This window comes from Hyposmocoma kahamanoa, unplaced genomic scaffold (genome assembly GCF_003589595.1).
Source record: "Hyposmocoma kahamanoa isolate Upper Pololo Valley unplaced genomic scaffold, ASM358959v1 232, whole genome shotgun sequence".
In the NCBI taxonomy this organism is placed as follows: domain Eukaryota; kingdom Metazoa; phylum Arthropoda; class Insecta; order Lepidoptera; family Cosmopterigidae; genus Hyposmocoma; species Hyposmocoma kahamanoa.
Window position 1 is genome coordinate 8,364,750 of NW_020653750.1, and position 18,081 is coordinate 8,382,830.

An 18,081-nucleotide genomic window follows, 5' to 3' on the forward strand; every position below is an offset into this window, starting at 1 on the left:
ACTGCAACGAGACGTGAGACAGGGAGATATGATATCTCCTATCAGGATATTTTCAAGCTTCTGGCCTGGAAAGGACTTGGCATCAACATCAATGGCGAGTACCTAACACACCTTTGATTTGCCGATGATATAGTTGTCATGCCTGAGACCTTGGGAGACCTGAACACAATGCTCGAAGATCTCAGTAGTGTTTCCCAAAGAGTGGGTCTTAAGATGAACATGAACAAGACGAAGATCATGTCGAATATCCATGTTGTACCTGCTCCAGTTAAAATTGGGAGTATTTCACTCGAAGTTGTTGACCATTATGTATACCTGGGGCAGACAGTCCAGTTAGGTAAGTCCAACTTTGAGAAAGAGATCTCTCGTCTAATCCAGCTCGGATGGGCAGCGTTTGCGGAACTACAAAAAATCTTTGCGTCCAAATTACCTCAATGTCTCAAGACGAAAGTCTTTGACCAGTGTGTGTTGCCAGTGATCACATACGAATCAGAAACGTGGTCCCTCACTATGGGCCTATGAGGCTCAGAATAGCTCAGGATAGAAGGCTCAAGATCACTCAGCAGGCAATGGAGAGAGCGATGCTCGGTATTTCCATACGTGATAGAATCAGAGATGAGGAAATCCGTAGGAGAACTAAGGTAACCGACATAGCTCGAAGAATTGCTCAGCTGAAGTTGCAGTGGGCGGGGCACATAGTTAGGAGAACCGATGGCCGTTGGAGCGGAAAGGTTTTTCAATGGCGACCGCGCACCGGACGACGCTCAGTGGGTAGGCCCCCCACCAGGTGGACCGACGATCTGGTGGAGGTCGCGGGAGGCCGATGGATACGGGCAGCGCAGGACCGAACGTCGTGGAGATCGTTGGGGGAGGCCTATGCCCAGCAGTGGGCGTCGTATGGCTAAAAGGTACTGGGTGATAAATCTTTCATAGATTTATCATACATGGCGCTACGACTAAAAAGTCGTTGAAAAACCAAATACAAACCACGACGCAAGCACATAGAAAAATTCGTGAGGTCCGTTGGTTCGTTCCGTGGCTTAGTTGATATAGTGTCTGGCACGGTAAGAAGACGTCGGTTCGAATCCGACCGGATCGAAGGATTTTTTCTGAGTGTTCGATCTTTGTATTAATAATTATAACAAACCATTTGTGTTTGGGTTTGTTTGGAATATAAGCTATTTAAATCCCCTAAATAAATTGAATTACTATAGAAAGTAGTAATAACAATACATATATATATGTCGTCACGTCTGTCTCCACCGGGGTAGGCAGAGACTATGGACTAATAACTATAGACGTAGAAAAACATAGTTCCGTCTGTGACAGTAGATAGTACAGTCACAGGGTTTGCCGGAATTTGAAATGTGAAAAAGTAACGTCCGTAGGGGACAAAGTTTTATTCTAATATGATACATTCAAGTCGTTATCCAAAGAAACACAAACTCCGCCCTATCTACAAAAAGATGGATTTTGTTGCATCAAATCAAAATACAGGAAATATTCAAATAAAAAAACTCACCTTTTTCGCCGCAATAAAATAGCTAAAATAGTGAGTGCTGCCAAAGACAAAGCAGCACACAGAGCCAGCAGCAACGCCAATTCTCCGGCCGTTGCTGGGAATGGAGCGTCCACCTCTTCCGCATACCCGCCTTCCGATGGCGTCGTTATGAATTCATACACTTCCCGCGTCCAACCCGCTTCGTTCGACGCACGAACTGCTACACGATATCTTGACCCTGGTGTCAATCCTAAAAATCAGTGATAGTTCACGTTTCAAATCAAAAGTAAATCATAATTTCAAGATCTATAATAATAATAATAATAACGCACACACTCAACATAGCCCCACACTAGGGAAACCCTGTGTCGCGGGTGCCATGGACACACACATAGACAACCACAAATTACACCCAAACTCACGAGAGAAATAAATGTAGGCCATACAAATATATCTCCCGGCCCGGGAATCGAACCCGGGGACCTCTGCGTGGCAGTCCGGTATGGTAACCGTTGGGCCACGGAGGCAGTTCTATATCAAACTTTTCTAAACACTTACCACCCATTATAACTTCTCCCCCAACAGGTATATCTCTAGCACCAGCAGCACCTGAACCAGCCCACTCGAGCTTTAAAGCCACGGGTCCACATCCCCCATCTCCCCACACACTTGTATCAAATTTTGCATGAGTTGTGTTTGCCTGTATCCATCTAGAATCTGGAGGTGCGGTGGGAGGTCCTCCAGACGTTCTCACAGCAATCTCAGAGCCTGGAGGTCCTCCAGCAGAACCGTAAACTCTATACGCTGATCCACATCGCAAACCCGATAAGGTTACTGTACCAGGATTTGCTGCCTGTGTCCTCCATTCTCCCTGAAAAAATTGGCTAATGAGAACTCATACAGTTGAATACAATTGAACAATTCTATTCAATCGTATGTCAGTACTTCATGAAAACGATAATATAAATGCTAATAAAAAGCTGTTCTTACATCTTGAGCAGTTAGCCGCCAATGTAAACTATAGGTCTTGGGAAGGGCATGACCAGGCGTCCTTGGGGTAGGCCTTAACTCCAATTCTAATTCTCGAGGTCTCGCTTCTAGTAATGCTAAACCCGGAGGCGAAGGTGGCCGAAGAACCACAACTCGCCAAGTAGCAGAGTCGGAACCGTGAGGATTTTCAACTACGCAAGTGTAATTATCTGTATGAGCTAGTTCTAGACCTAAAAATAACGTCGACATGTTATTACTTTTGCGCTTGTTATATTTCAACAATGGTCAAAAAAATAAAAATAAACTGACCTCTTAGTAGCAAAGCATCACCGTCTAAATGAAATGGAGGTCGAGGATGTAAAGGATTTCCACCACGCAGCCATCTTTTAGCTGGTGGTGGTGCTCCTCCTACTACACATCGCAGTGATAAAGATCCTCCTGCAGCTCCAACTATGACGCCACCAAACGAGGAGATACGCGCCGGAGCTAAGGAGACAGAAACCATTAGAAGTGTCTTGTGTAGTAAAAGACAATGATTCAGATACACGTTTCATGAGCAGTCTTACCCAAAGAGCTAGTCTGACATGCAACTGCAACTGAAGGTGGACCTTCTCCTACAGCAGTGGATGCTCTAACCCATGCTTCGTAAGTTCTGCCAGCACGAAGACCTCTTAATGATTTCATGCATTCTACTGTACCACCATCTGCTTCTGAACACGTGTTCACTCTTGTTACATTTGGTTCTTGTGATCTAAGGGACATGTCACATTTAGAAAACTGTATTCATAGGTACAAAAATTCAAGGAAAATGTTAATAATGCGAAACTCACCCAGACAGATCCTTAACATATAAGTTATAATGTGTCAGTCTTCCGTTAGGTTCTGGCGGAGGCAACCAAGATGCTCTCAAAGAGCGTTCGCTTAAAGCAATCAATTTCATACCACCAGGAGCGCTTGGCACTGGTAGAATAAAAAAATATTATATTAACATTTGCCTAGTAATTGACAAAGTTAATAAACCATGTCAAACGAAAATTATGAGACACTAACCATCTTCATCGGTTCTGCACACTTGAGCAGCGGTCAAAGGGCCATCACCAGCGGCATTATGGGCTCGTACTCTTATTTCGTATTCAGCATACGAAGTTAACCGTGACAAAGTCGTCTCTTCACCCTGAAATTTATTACATTGTTGAAGAGACGATTCGGTGACAAAAACATATTTATGCTAGAGGTATGTTCGAAAATTTGTATCTGTATATAAGGTAAATAAGGTATGTATAACTCAGCTTTATATGTTTTACCTGTACACGTATATAGGCATCTTGGCTAGGCTGTAAAGGATCAGCATCTCTTCTAGTATATTGCAATGTATAATGAGTAATGAGACCTCCTCGAGCATCGAGAGCTGGCGGATGCCAGGATAACCTCAACGACGTTGGTCCACTCGATGTGCACGTCAGACCTTCAGGACCTCCGGTTGGCGCTATTCAAAGAAAGAAAAAATCACTATCGCACCGTCTTGTGCCAATTTTAAATGATGGAAATAAAATATTGAAATCCATAAAATTGCTATTCAAATTGTAAACAAAATGAAGATGGACAGCGTAAATTTATTCAGTTCGGCATCGTTAGATTGAGCGAGCTGATTGAGCATTGTACAGGAACGTCCACAACTTTGTTGTCTTCAATTCGATTATGTCATTCAGAGCTATAAAATGGAAACGAAGTACCTAACCATCGAAAAGTGCTATCAATTTGTACAGAACCGTTTGACCTAGATCGAAAAGGCCACGGTCCAATTAAGCCATTTTGCATTTTGATGGGAAAATTTACGATCGCCGCTTCCCGTCGATAGGCTGAATTTTATTTACGCGCCACGATGACAAAACTAAGAGCCTTTGTTCGATTTTTCAGTTTTGTGAATATTCTTGTCACGAATATTTAACAGCCGTTCAACTTATTCTGTAATAAGATCTCGACACGCTGATGTACGGAAAAATTTGGATTTTATTAATAATGGGAGATTTTCTCTGTTCTTGCTAGTATTAAATAAGGATGCTTTCTGAGGATTTTGGCAAAAATAGATTGAATTACCTCAACACGTGATACAGAGATATTATAGAGTTTCGCGTTTATTGCTTTCTAGTTACCTATAGAATTTATTTATATATAGAAAGAGATTATAAAACGAATTTTGACTTCGACTAAGCAAAAATGGTGAGCTATGGCAATTTTACAAATTTATAAAAATAACTTAGCTTCAGCAAGAAATTAAATTAAACTTTCGGGTTTACTTCGTAATTAAGTAAATTTACTATTTTTTTATTTATTTACGACAACCAACAAGTCAATACATACAATTTTTGATTATACACACATCAAAAATGTCTAGGGATCAAGCATGTTTTTAAAGCCAACAACTGAAAACCCGGTTTTTTTAATAAAAAAAATTGTTAACCCTTTTACATTTTTTATTTCAATTTGAAAATAAAATTTACAAAAAAATCTTCTCTTTTCATTTCTCATCAAAATACCTCATTTTCAGTAATTAGAAAACAACGTGATTAATCTCTATACACGTTTGATGGGTATACAATTCAAATGGAGTAGTACAAGTGTTGCCACTACATGCAATAGTCAAATACAATTAATTATTTATATACATAATATAGTTTTTCACACTTTTAATTATATAATAATATGTATTTTAATTAATCAATATAGAAAAATATTATAAAATTACAAATAAGATGTTAACAAACGTATGTTAATAAAAATTAATTGTACAACTACATATATTGTATTACAAAGAAGACATGAAGTTTGGCAACTTCAGTTACAGCTCATGTAAAATAAATATAATAATAAATAAATACGAAAAACGTACTTAACTCGCCATTTTTTGCTTAGTCAGTTTCAAAGTTCGTTTTATAAATGTCAGCCTAAGCACAGTACAATAAGAACAAGTACAGTAACTCCGTACCCAATGACAGCTCGGCTTGTATATGCGCGCAACCATGGACGGACGCATACATTCGCATAATAATGAACCGCGCGTTGAGACGACCTGTGTAGTTAAAACGTTAGCGCGATAGCAAATGTTACAAAACGTGTCACGTTGACAGTCAGAAACATTGGTCTGTCAAAGGTAAATACGTTCCCTCAACGATACATAGGTATGTAGTTCTAACGTTAAAATATTAGCGCGATTACAAATGTACACAACGTGTGACTTTGACTTTTTTATATTTAGTTTAGTTTTGGTATTTACGTTGGTACTTAGCGCGATTGGCCTCCAGTGTTGTGCAATGATAGAGCACCACCACACGGCGCGTGGTGGGCGCGCAAACATACAAGCAGCGCTGCGACTCTAAATATGGAGTTACCCTTGTTCTTATTCTACTATAGCCTATAGGAGATGCCACACGGGCGATGGGTCGGCGTTGCGTAGTCGTCACAACTACGTTGTACTACGTATAAACAAATCAGAACAACATACCACACAATGCGTTGAAACAGCGCACGTCGACGGAACACCTCATGTGGCACTCAGTCCATTGAAATAATAGCGTTGCGACGACGCAACGCAACGGGGCAACACCCGTATGGTATTACCCTTTAGGGTATTAAACCGTGGCCCGTAAAAGGTGTTTGCAAGTTTTAATGAAAATAAGTACTCACGTGACTCCAAGGTATGTCGAAAATGTGGCGGTGAAAGAGGCCCTGTACCAGCAGCATTGTAGGCTCGTACTGTCACTCCGTATCGCGTTGCTGCCTTCAGACCTCTGATTGTGGTACTGGTAGCGTCTGCACTTGCCCCACTTTCGGACCCTGGTCGCTCATTAGACCCTTTCCCCTCCTCTGACACCTCCCACCATCTGATCGTATACCCTAGTAATGTCCCATGCCAAGTTTCCCTAGGCGGAGCCTACAAAAGTATCGACATACACTTATCAAATGTAAGAAGCGAGATTTTGCAAATATTTTTCGTAGAGGATTCTAATAACGAAATGAAAACACGGTGTGCAAAGTTAAATGATTAATGAAATATATCATCGTCAACTCATTTATACGTCCCACTGCTAGGCACTGGTCTCCTCTCAAGCGAGGGTTCAGACTATAGTCCGCCACAGTGGCCCAATCCGGGTTGGGGACTTCACGCGTTTTCTGAGGGTTGTGAACATGCAAGTTTCATCGCGATGTTTTCCTTCACCGAAAAGCTCATGGTAGATTTCAAATTAAATTTCGCACATAAATTCCAAGAAACTCAGAGGTACGATCCCGCAATCGAACCCACGGCCTCTCCTTGAGAGGCGGTACGTCAAACCATTAGGCTACCAAGGCTTTTTTAATGAAATATACAGTGTTTAAATAGGACAGTATGGGAAAATTCGAAACCATAGAACATACAAGGAAACTGTCTTAGAAACCACTAATTTTTTTTTTGTAAAAACAATTTTAGCATAGTCAACTTTTTGGTCAAGAGTGAGTTATCCATAAAAATGAATAAAATTCATCAAATTTTTTTTAGAGCTGATCGACTCAGTTCATGAAGGGTCATTTCATTGTATGGGACGAAAAATATCGGAACTGCAAAAGTTTCATAAAATATTTTTTCATACAAAATTAATAATGTTAGACAACTTTCTTTAAAGCAATAGACTCAGTTTGTTATACGATGACTTTATTGTATCGGAAGAAAAAATCGGGAGAGCATAAATTAGTCACATTTAATAAAAACTTTCAAAATGAATAATATTTTATTAAAGAACTTCAGCTGTCCTGATTCTTTTCTTACAATACAATAAAATCATTCTTATAAGAAGCTGAGTCTTTCAGCATTAAAAACAAATTGTCAATTATATTCATTTTGTATAAAAATATTTTATGTAATTACTACTCAAACTACTATGTCAAAATTGTTTTCACAAAAAAAGACTTAATGGTTCCTAAGACAGTTTCCTTGTATCTTCTATGGTTTTGGATTTCCCCATAGTGTCCAAAAAAAACACTGTATAGGAGAATAAAAAATACAGGTTACAATCGAAGTTTGTCGTGAATGAAACAAACCGACAGAGTTCAAGACAGTTTTTCTTCACGAGTTAATACAAACACAAAGTTTAAATTCAGATTGAAATGAATGAGGCAATCGGATCAGTTTTATATTACTTAATTTATTATTAGCAGTTTAGTCATCTCTATTATTTCGTAGAAAAATTTAAAGTGTATTAGTAAATTCCAACTTAAGGTAATATAATTGTGACTCATTTATAATCAAAAACCGACCTCAAAAGTTTGTGGAATTACTTCTATTTGCCAAATTTGGTTGAAATAGGTTGACGAAAAGTAGATGAAGTCCTATAAACCGGATTCAAGTCCTAATCACCCTTAAAGGTAGAATACTTTCTTCAATGGGACCACTATTGAGGTACCCCCTTTTCAACAAAAAAGAATCATCGAAATCGATTCACGAATGTCGGAGTAATCCCGTAACATACACAAAAATAAAATACAGTCGAATTGAATCTCAACCTTTTTTTGAAATCGGTTAAAAGTACACATTCATACACAATACATATTCACATTTTCCTTGATTTTATAGTAAGTGATGAGACAACACTATTATATTGCGAAGGTGAATGCCAATGACGGGAATCGTTTTCCAATTCCCATTCATTGGAAAAGCTTCAGTAATGGTCTACAAAAGATTGACATACAATAAACAATGAGAGTGGAAATGGCATGACAAAATGAAAATGACTCTACCTGCCATGACACGTGCAGCTCGCGAGGCCTGAGTGCTCGCACGGAGACGTCCCGCGGCGCGCCACCCGGGGCTGTCGCAAACACATTGGTGCATTAGCTACACTTAATTTATCTACAAATAGTCACTCTATCAACACATCACAACATACATCTTGGAAATTAAACTATTTTTGTTTCTTCAAACAAAGTAACGTTTCAGGCCACAGACTACATAAATACCAGTGTTTCAGGCCCTTTACAGGTCCCATGGTAGTCAACCTAACTTAGTAAAGTCTAAAGATGGTAGGTACCCTAATTTTCACTATAGTTAGAAAAGTTATTATCTAATATAATAATAATAACGCACACACTCGTAGTTCCGCACTAGGGAAACCCTGTAACGCGGGTGCTATGGATACACACATAGACAACCACATATTACACCCAAACCCACGAGACGAACAAATGTAGGCCATACAATTATATCTATCCCGGCTCGCGAATCGAAGCCGGGAGCCTCTGCGTGGCAGACCAGCATGGTTACAGTTCGGCCAGGGAGACAGTTAAAAATCTGAACACCTTATTTTTAATTTACCAAAGAACATTCCAATTTACGCTTCATTTTGCAAAATATTTAATTTTAACAAAATGAATTTTTACAATTTTATTTTTTAATTAAAAGGATTAGAAATAATTTAAAACATATTTGAAGTTAAGACTTTTTTTATTTCAGTGGCCTCTCGCAGCATCCAATAAAAACTCAGTTTCTAATGTGTTACAAGTTACAATCGCAAAAACATAACAACTAGAAATTATAAATAGATCTACTTATTTTTTGATTATTTTCTTTCATTTTATTTAATTTACTAACATACTTCTAACTTTTCAATTGTCTCTGACTGTGATTAAACGATTATTGATAAATTATTGATTGAAATATTAAAATGATAAATACATAATTATTATTAAAGAGCAAGTCTATGTATATATCACGTGACCATTGTTTATACACTTCTGAAAGTCTTATTACAAAATATATACAAAAGACAACAGACAGCCCTGTACGAATGTCATATTAAATGGGAGCGTATAATGTTAAAATTTTGGATATTTCTGGTTATATTTAAAAAAAAATTATTGGTGTCGATTTATTCATTAGACAACGTACTTTCGACATCAGTTTAAAGCTTTTTGATACCTCTTATATTTATGGAATAATCGCCTGGGTACACTTGACGATTACACCCTGTATACACACATCAAAATGATTAAGCACTTTTTTGCGTATTACTACTACATACCAAGTTTTTTAGTTACCTTTTCTAACACCCATGGATTTTTTTATAAATTTTATAATTCGAATTCGAAAATGAAATTGACCAAAGAAATTCATTGGTGTTAAATAAAGTTCATTAATAAAATCTAATTTTCGGTTTTTATAAAAAACGTGCTTGATCTCTAAATATTTCTGATCTGTATATAAACACTATATCAGTGCTTCTTATTTCTAAAAATTTTTACTGGTAATTCTTTACAAATAGTGGTACAACGGGCAATACTGTCAAAAAGTTGACAGATAATCAATAGAAGCCGTGACTGAAACGTCCACATAGAGCTTGAAAGACAAAATATTAATGGCAACTGTGACTGTCTCTCGCTTTACTAAATTAATCTGCACCAAACATTGAGGACTTTTTGGGTTTGCATGCAAATCTCTTTTCCTATTCTTGTCCGAGTAGTCGTAATTCCTAGAAAAACTTACGTAAAGCGCGTCGTCAGTAATTATTATTTAAACGAGTAACAAATATAACAAGAAAATTAATTAAGAAAGAATATAACAGAAAGACACATTTATTATACTCCACAAACCAGTTTTAATGTAAAACAACAAATTTATGTTTTAATAGCCGTAGAGCTATTTATGAAAGAGTTCGTCCAGGGTTATATTCTGCAGTAAAGTAAGCATTACTGCGTTCCGGTTTTGAAATGTAAGGATGCTGGTGAAATTACAGGCACATGGGACTTGTCCACTTAAGTCTCAGGGTGGCGGTCGCAGTGGCAGTGCCCCCAAATCTTTGTGATTTAAAGCACTCAGTGGCACAGCAACCGTTATGGATTGGAGAGTCGCTTACCACCAGGCGCACGACTTATTCGTCCCGTCCCTTGCTATCATAAAAAATAAGGAATTTTAGTATTAAGAATTAGGGAATAAGATACAAAATAAAACAGCACAAACAGAATACTTGTACTTGTAATAAAACGCAAGTACATTGGTGGAATGTGGCATATGGTATAAGCGGTCCTACGCAGCTATTGCTAAATTGGTATAGGGTCAAAGTCAAAGAATCATTTATTCCATTAATAAAATAAATATACACTAGAAAACATAATTTTTTAAGTTACTGCTCGTTCACTGTGCTGACTTCTCTTAGAAGAACGAGCAAGAAAATCTAGGGATGTTCTTTTTAAATAAACTTAAATGCTATGGAACACTTTGAATCGAATTTGTGTGGAATCTAGAGCCATCTTGTCCTTATCTAACACGTGGTCTTCAATTTTGTAATATGACTTTTTAGTTAAAATACTTTTAATGTTAGTTTTAAACTTAAGAAATGATAATTTTAATATATGCTCCTTAATCTTATTGTAAAAACGTATACAGTTCCATAAAAGAGTCGTTTACCTAAGTTAAACGAAAACGTCGTAATCATGAGTTTGGACTTAGTTCTAATATTAATATTACGGAAACAAAATATTCTTTCTTAATGAACTTATATATGTATATTTTTACGGGCATATAAACTATTTGAGTAAATGTACTATGATGCCACAGCCACGATACCAGTATCCTAAAATTTTCTCTGAGAGAAACCCGAGAATCTGAACGGTACAAGGGATCACGCACATCGCTTAATTTCAATAGCAACACCTGCTCAGTGACATATTGAGACGAGTATAAGTAAACGTAAATCAGTAGACAATAAGTCACATAAACTAATCGTGATAGTCAGTGACTGAAAAAAAAATGCAATGACACAAAAAACTTTGGAACGCACTTCATATTACTGTTCACGAAAGTAAATCGTTTATTTTCAAAATGTGAGTTAAGGAGCATTATATCCATCCACGATTCCATCCATATAGTAAATATTTATATAGTTTGTAATAATATAAAGTTTTTTTATTTATTCCTTTAAATCAGGCAATATTACACGTGTTATGTTATTCACACACGCTATTACATCATGTTATTGATACCGTTTTTGTATTACATAAGTTTTGTTTTGTTGTGCACGTAAATTTGTTATTTTGGTTATTGTGTCCATGCTTCGGTCCGCCAAAAGAAATTTCTTTTATAAATAAGCAAATCCTTTTGTTTTTATTTTCCATTTCTGAAATTTTATTTGTGTTTCTTTTTCTGTGCATTGGCGTATTGACATTTTCAAATAAATGAAATAAAAAAAATTAAATTATCATAAAGTAATTTTGTGTTATATATATGTATATATAATATTATCAATAAATTAATATTATCATTAAAATAAAACGAGCGCCTTTGTACGTTACTTAGTTAATAACTGATATTCATTACAGAGCAGATACGTACCTCATTAATAACACGTATATTCAGCAGCGTCGTTAAATTATCATTCGCATTGCCGCTACAATAAACTTCGATCAATGTGACGGGAATATAAATTATCTAACTTGTCATGTGTATGAGGCTCTTACCATTTCGTTAACAATATGTAGAGATAATTGATTTGCATGTTATAGAACCTATACTTGAAAACATTTTGTACACAAAATGTATAGTCAATGCGGGTATTTGTGGAGGTCTCATGGAGATTTACTAGATTAAGCAAAGCTCTATTACCGACGACTACTAAAAAGTAAAAAATAAAAATAATAAATTGACTGTAGCTCCACTAATAAATTAGTATTTTATAAATATATATCAAAATATATTGATGTATTCATATATGTATATGTATAACACACATGTGCTAGTAAATATTTTGTAACCACCATTAAAATTACTATTTATTTGTTGAAAATTATATAAAAACTTGGAACTTTTAAATCTAAAATCGCGAAATTTTTACAAACTGTCAGTCAGCCTTGTCCTTGGGGCCTGTAAAAAGCCAGAAACAGTGGTTTCATTAAAAACCAAATATACGAGATCTTATTCGAAAAAAAAATCTTTTACATTTGACAATCAGCTCCGAAAGTACAGAATAAAGGGCAGCACCCGTGCGATACGCTATCCGAGTTTGAAATTGTCACCCTCTCCTCGACTACATTCTTTTAGAGGCAGCTTTCGTTTTGAGGCAACTAAGTGTTGGAACGATCTTCCGCCGCCAGTAAAAATATGTAAATCGTCATATACTTTCAAGTGTAAGTGCAAGGGATGGCTGCTTAATCTACAGAAGACATCATGCTGTTGCTCGAAGGTGATGTAGGCTCTGTTACGCCATTGAAAATAATAAAAGTAGGATTATAATTGGAATTAAAGATGTACTAAATCTATATTTTTTCCAAATTCCATTCTCTGCTTGTTGTATTCTATGTACACAGTCAAATACACTTTGCTGCTAAGTGCAGTATGTTCGGTGGTCGGTACGTGTGTCATTTTAAGTTTTAAGGTTTGTTATTTATGTAGTAAACGTATATAGTGAGTGAGATACCCTCCTATTTATTTGTATATATATACATATATATTCGAAAAGATACCCGTCTCTATATGCTACGGTGTCCCCAGCGGCGAATACTTGCCAGGTGAAGCCTGAAAACCAGCAAATTGCTGAGGCTTTTTCCTTTTCTTGGACATAGATTTAAGAATTATTTTATCTTAAATATTGTTGTGTTTTCTGTTGAAGAATAAAGTCTTTTTATTTTTTATTTTTTATTTTAATAAAAAAATTACAAATTAGAATAATTCAAAAAGAGTCGTTTTGGCTTTCTTTCAGGGTACCAACAAGTTCTGTGCGTGGTGATAAGCCCGGCGTGTGCAGTCGTGCGCAGTCAAAAGCTCTTAAATGAAAGACTTGTATGAGCGCTTGCGCCGACGTCGACACACTCAGCGGTAGGCACTTATCGCGTAACCTTGAGCAAGTGACGGAGTCCTGCCTGTACTGTCAACCTTCAACATCGGAACGCTTTAACACTATATTGCTTGCAGGCAGAATTAGATTAGGTGGCATTACTTTCCAGGACGACCTCTCACAAGGACTCTAGAATTAGACATCACTATTTTTGGGTATCTATTACCCCGTTGACCTACTCGTTTAGTGGGCACAATGAAAAGGCGCCATTCCGCAAAAATCGTCTGAAAGCGTCGTACACATATTTATTTCGTGGTATGTGTAGCAAAACGAATACGTCAAAAGTTTTTATTATGTACTTAACGTATTTCTTGATGTTGTTTATAGTTTTGATTTGTGTTGTTCTGTTTGCGTTATGTTATTTTAAACGTTTATGTAATAACAATGATCATGAACATGATTCACATTTATAAGATTAATGTCAAGATGGTTTCGTTTCTTTACTTTTTTATATATTTTATATCTTCTAGTTTGATGTATTCATTATTTTTATTTTATTTTGATCTTTTCTACTGTGTTCTTTAATTTATGTTATCCCTGACAGAGAAACTGTATTTGTAATAGTACGTAATAACAGCATTACATGTTTATTATTAATTAACTGTATTTTTCACTTTATATTTTCATTTCTTGTTGACAATCTCAATACAATACAATTTCTTACAATTTGTCATATATGAGAAACAAATGTTTATGCCATTGAGAATTTCTTCCGTACAAACACGATATCAAAAAAAATTATAAACAGTATTCCCAAAATAGATATTAACTATATTTTAATATTGCAAATAAACAAGTTCATATTGATGGTTAACTGACCTTCTTCCCGAGTGGTAAAGTGTAGTGGCGAGGTGTATGGAGAGCCACCGACGTCGTTAAAGGAGGCCAGGCGAAGTGCGTACCGCGTGTCGGGTGCCAGACCGGACACAGAGGCGCCTGCCCGACCCGGTCCTTCCGACCTGGTAAAATAATAATCAGTTTATTATCCATTACGTAACATAATATCATAGCCATTAAAATGGTAATTAGGTTATCTTGAAAACGAAGACAATTTTCCATAGTTCCTGTCGGTGAGGGTAAGTTGATTTTCTTGTATAAATTGACAAAAAATTCACGCTTAATAATCAGTAAAGACAATGATTTAAACGTCACTATTGAGCTTGAAAGGCAGAATATTAACGACAACCGAATCTTCCTTTTATCCCAAATTATCTTACGAAAAGCAACGAACGACCCCGGATAATACTTAATTCAAAAACGTTGTTTCTTAAAGAATTAAGAGAATTCTATAGTCTTAGGCAAACTTACGCAACATGTAGCAAATCCGAATTAGCCAATGTTAAGTTGACGACTTCAGGTGTGTCCCAGGTATCAAGCAGAGCGGGCAGCGGTGCGTCGAGCGGAACGTTTGAGAGTTCGCGAGTGAGTGCACGATACTGGAGAGAGTAGTGGGAGACAAGAGCACCTCTCGCTATCCTCCAAGTGACTCGAGCCCTGCGCGACCAGACTTCAGATACGCGGACTTCTTCAGGTACGTTTGGACGTTCTTAACAAAAAATTTAAACACTGATACTATATTGACCAACAAATTACAAATCTGCCCTCCTTATCATAACTAACGTTATCGACGGTTTTAGCCAAATTGAGTTATTAACCTATCCGGGATCAGCGAAACAAGATCTACAACGCCCTCTAATCGGTTTTTTTTTATATCTTCTTTAGCTTCTTCAATTTTATTTTTAAGCAAAGTCAGCGTAATTGCATCTCGAATGTTACCGAAACTCAAATGTGTAAGTTATGACAAGTAGGCCAGAAATAATTTTTGGTTACTAAACGATGTCAAAAGTTTTTCAGTTGTCGTCATTCATTCAAATCATTACATATATATTGGGGTTGGGATTACAATATTTCATTGTTCTTTTTACCATTTCTGTATGTCAACGATTATTTTTAGGATTTAGCCGATAGCTTCGTAGAACACAGTTTTTAAGATTTTTGTTTTTTTTTTCAACCCGGGGCGGGAGAAATATTTGTGTAGCCTACATTTATTTCTCTCGTGAGTCCATGGCACCACCGACATAGGGTTTTCCTAGTGCAGAGCTATGAGTGTCTGCATTTTTTTTGCCTTTGCATTTGCAGCATTTGACCGCAATCTCACCTGATGAAAAGTGACAATGAGATCAATGAAGCATACACACCTAAATAATGCCTATTCATTATCGCCTTGAGAAAGCCCATATTACGTTGTATCGTTGAAGAAACAAGTCTGCAGGCAGGGAATTCCACTCTGTAGCAGTTCGCCATATAAATATGGAAGCGAGACACTTCGTGCGACTCCTACGTTATCGACTAAATGATTCCAGGTTACTTACAACGGTATGAACCTTTATCATTGTCTCGATGTTTCAAAATGGTTACACGCACCACATAACCGGGAATCAGCTCGGCACCGTGCGAGCGTAGAACCGTTCCAAAATATCGAAAAAATAACACGTCATAAGAAAGATAGAAATTTAGTTTACTCTTATGTATGCAGGGGAGGCTACGACTAACGACTACGTGATCGTACTAAGCATCTTGTTTATATTGTGTACACATGTTAATTAATACAATAATTCCGTCTACGATGTGTAGGTACAAAAGTTGCGCGTACCTTTAACAAACAGTCTATATAGCAACTCATCACTGCCATAGAGGTTCCTTGCAAGGCACCGATACTCGCCCGCATGTTCAGGGCCCGCGTGCGCTATAGTTATCTCTGACGTTAAAGCTCCGTTGTTTATGTCCCTTGTCTCTACTGCACCTCCGCCGCTGCCATATCATAAAATAGCGATCATAAACAACTTGAATGTAGCTCAACTTTGTAGGATACGGCTAGGTAATTTAAAAATGTTAAACAATATTTAATAAACCACTCTAAAGTTAAGGAAAGATGAAAGTTAAAACAGATTACAATTCTTGTTTCTTATCTTATAAGAAGAAATATGGAGAGCGCTACATGGGCAAGACCATATTTGCACATCAGGTGTAACAACGACACAATTGTAAAAACTTACAAAACTAAGATAATTATGACATATTATTATTGATAATAAAAATCGAACAACATAAAGAAAATATCGAGTTCTTAGGTTTTCGCGATTGTTACACATAGGAAATGAAACTATTTTTCTGGATTTAAATCGCGCATATTTGTTTTTTCAAACATACCGACGTTTCTTTTAGTACTTATATCCAATTTACTATGGAACAAGAGGATTGTGGTACTTTAGCTTTTTTAGATGTTTTAATTAAAAGAAATCCTAATAACACCTTAGGCCATACTGTATTTCGAAAGAAAACCCATACAGATAGGTATCTCAATCGTAATTCCCATCACCATCCTAGCCAGTTAGCTACCGTGGGCAAATCTTTGTTTCAGAGAGCACATGGTGTCTGTGAGAGTAATCATCTGGCAGGGGAACTTCAGCATATAAAGCAAGTAATACATGCGAATAAGCTGAAGATTCCACGCTAATGCCGCAGGCCCCGTGTGAAACCACCAACAGTCGAGCGAAGACCTGCCATCTTACCTTACATGAGAGGTGTTACAGACAAGATCGGAAGAGTCCTCAGACGTGCTTCTAGCAAGACCTATTTCCAGCCCCTGAGGAAGATTTCTCAGTTCCTGAGACCCGTGAAATGTAACATCCCCTTACAGGATGCAGGACTTTACAAGCTTGACTGTGAGTGCGGTCTCTCTTATATTGGACAAACAAAGTGAGGTATTTGTACCCGCGTCAAAGTACATATAGCTGATGTCAAACACCGTCGCGTAAACAAGTCTGCAGTCTGCGAGCATATCGTGGATAAACCTACACATTCAATGAAGTTTGACAAACCCCAGGTCCTTGCAAAAGAAGTCCGTTATCTACCCAGGATGCTGCGAGAGGCCATCGAAATTAAAAAACATCTTAATTTCAACAGGGAAGATGGTTTCTCCGTACCACCAGTTTGGGATCCAGTATTTCCTCTAATGAAAAACAAAAATTAGTACTGCAGTCTTATGTCCCAAACAGACATAAGACTGCAGTACTAATTAATATATATAAGTTTATTCTAATTTCTATTATTAATTATTAATAAATTGAACTTAATAAAAATTCATTCAATAAAATAATTTGTAAAACTTAATGTAGCGTAAATTGGAATGTTTTCTTTGTAAAATTAAAAATAAGGTATTTATTTAATAACTATTGTAGCTATAGGGAAAAAATAGGGTGGTTTAAATCAATATTAGACATAACTGGTTGAAGACTGTACCACCTCAGTCAACCGTGACCATGGGACCTTTAAGGGGCCCGAAACGTCGGTTTGTTTGAAAAACAAATTTACGCGATTTAAATCCGGAAAAATAGTTTCATTTCCTAAACATAAAGAAAAATTCCTTCGGTCTGACCAGCGTCTGTTGCCACAACGGAATCGGCTTTTTTTTGCTGTCAGCAAAGCCTTTAAAAAATATATTTCGATTATGACATAACTACCGTATAGTATATTTACTGGGACAGTAAAGACGTTTACGCAGTTTTAAGACCGTAAGACCTTGAGGGTTGTTGTAACATTACAACAAAATTGATATGGAAAACATAATATGTTTTCCAAAACGTGATTTGATTTACAAATGCGTGTTCCAACAAAATGTTTTTGTAGGTACACTCGTTACGTTAATATAGTAAAATCAAGTTCCTTGACCGTACC

General features: G+C 36.9%; 1 protein-coding gene across 1 annotated transcript in view; it reads right to left on the minus strand.

The window, feature by feature from the left end:
• Positions 1–18,081, minus strand: part of LOC113228655 (Down syndrome cell adhesion molecule-like protein Dscam2) — an 81,231-nt gene that overhangs the window by 8,281 nt on the left and 54,869 nt on the right. Inside the window, exons 18-30 of the mRNA XM_026462011.1 lie at positions 15,998–16,155; positions 14,653–14,890; positions 14,164–14,303; positions 8,261–8,331; positions 6,176–6,422; positions 3,796–3,977; positions 3,542–3,665; positions 3,322–3,451; positions 3,058–3,242; positions 2,801–2,977; positions 2,492–2,721; positions 2,060–2,372; positions 1,523–1,751 (exon numbers count right to left, since the gene is read on the minus strand). Coding sequence (XP_026317796.1) covers positions 1,523–1,751; positions 2,060–2,372; positions 2,492–2,721; positions 2,801–2,977; positions 3,058–3,242; positions 3,322–3,451; positions 3,542–3,665; positions 3,796–3,977; positions 6,176–6,422; positions 8,261–8,331; positions 14,164–14,303; positions 14,653–14,890; positions 15,998–16,155 — 2,424 coding nt within the window. The remainder of the gene's footprint in view (positions 1–1,522; positions 1,752–2,059; positions 2,373–2,491; positions 2,722–2,800; positions 2,978–3,057; positions 3,243–3,321; positions 3,452–3,541; positions 3,666–3,795; positions 3,978–6,175; positions 6,423–8,260; positions 8,332–14,163; positions 14,304–14,652; positions 14,891–15,997; positions 16,156–18,081) is intronic.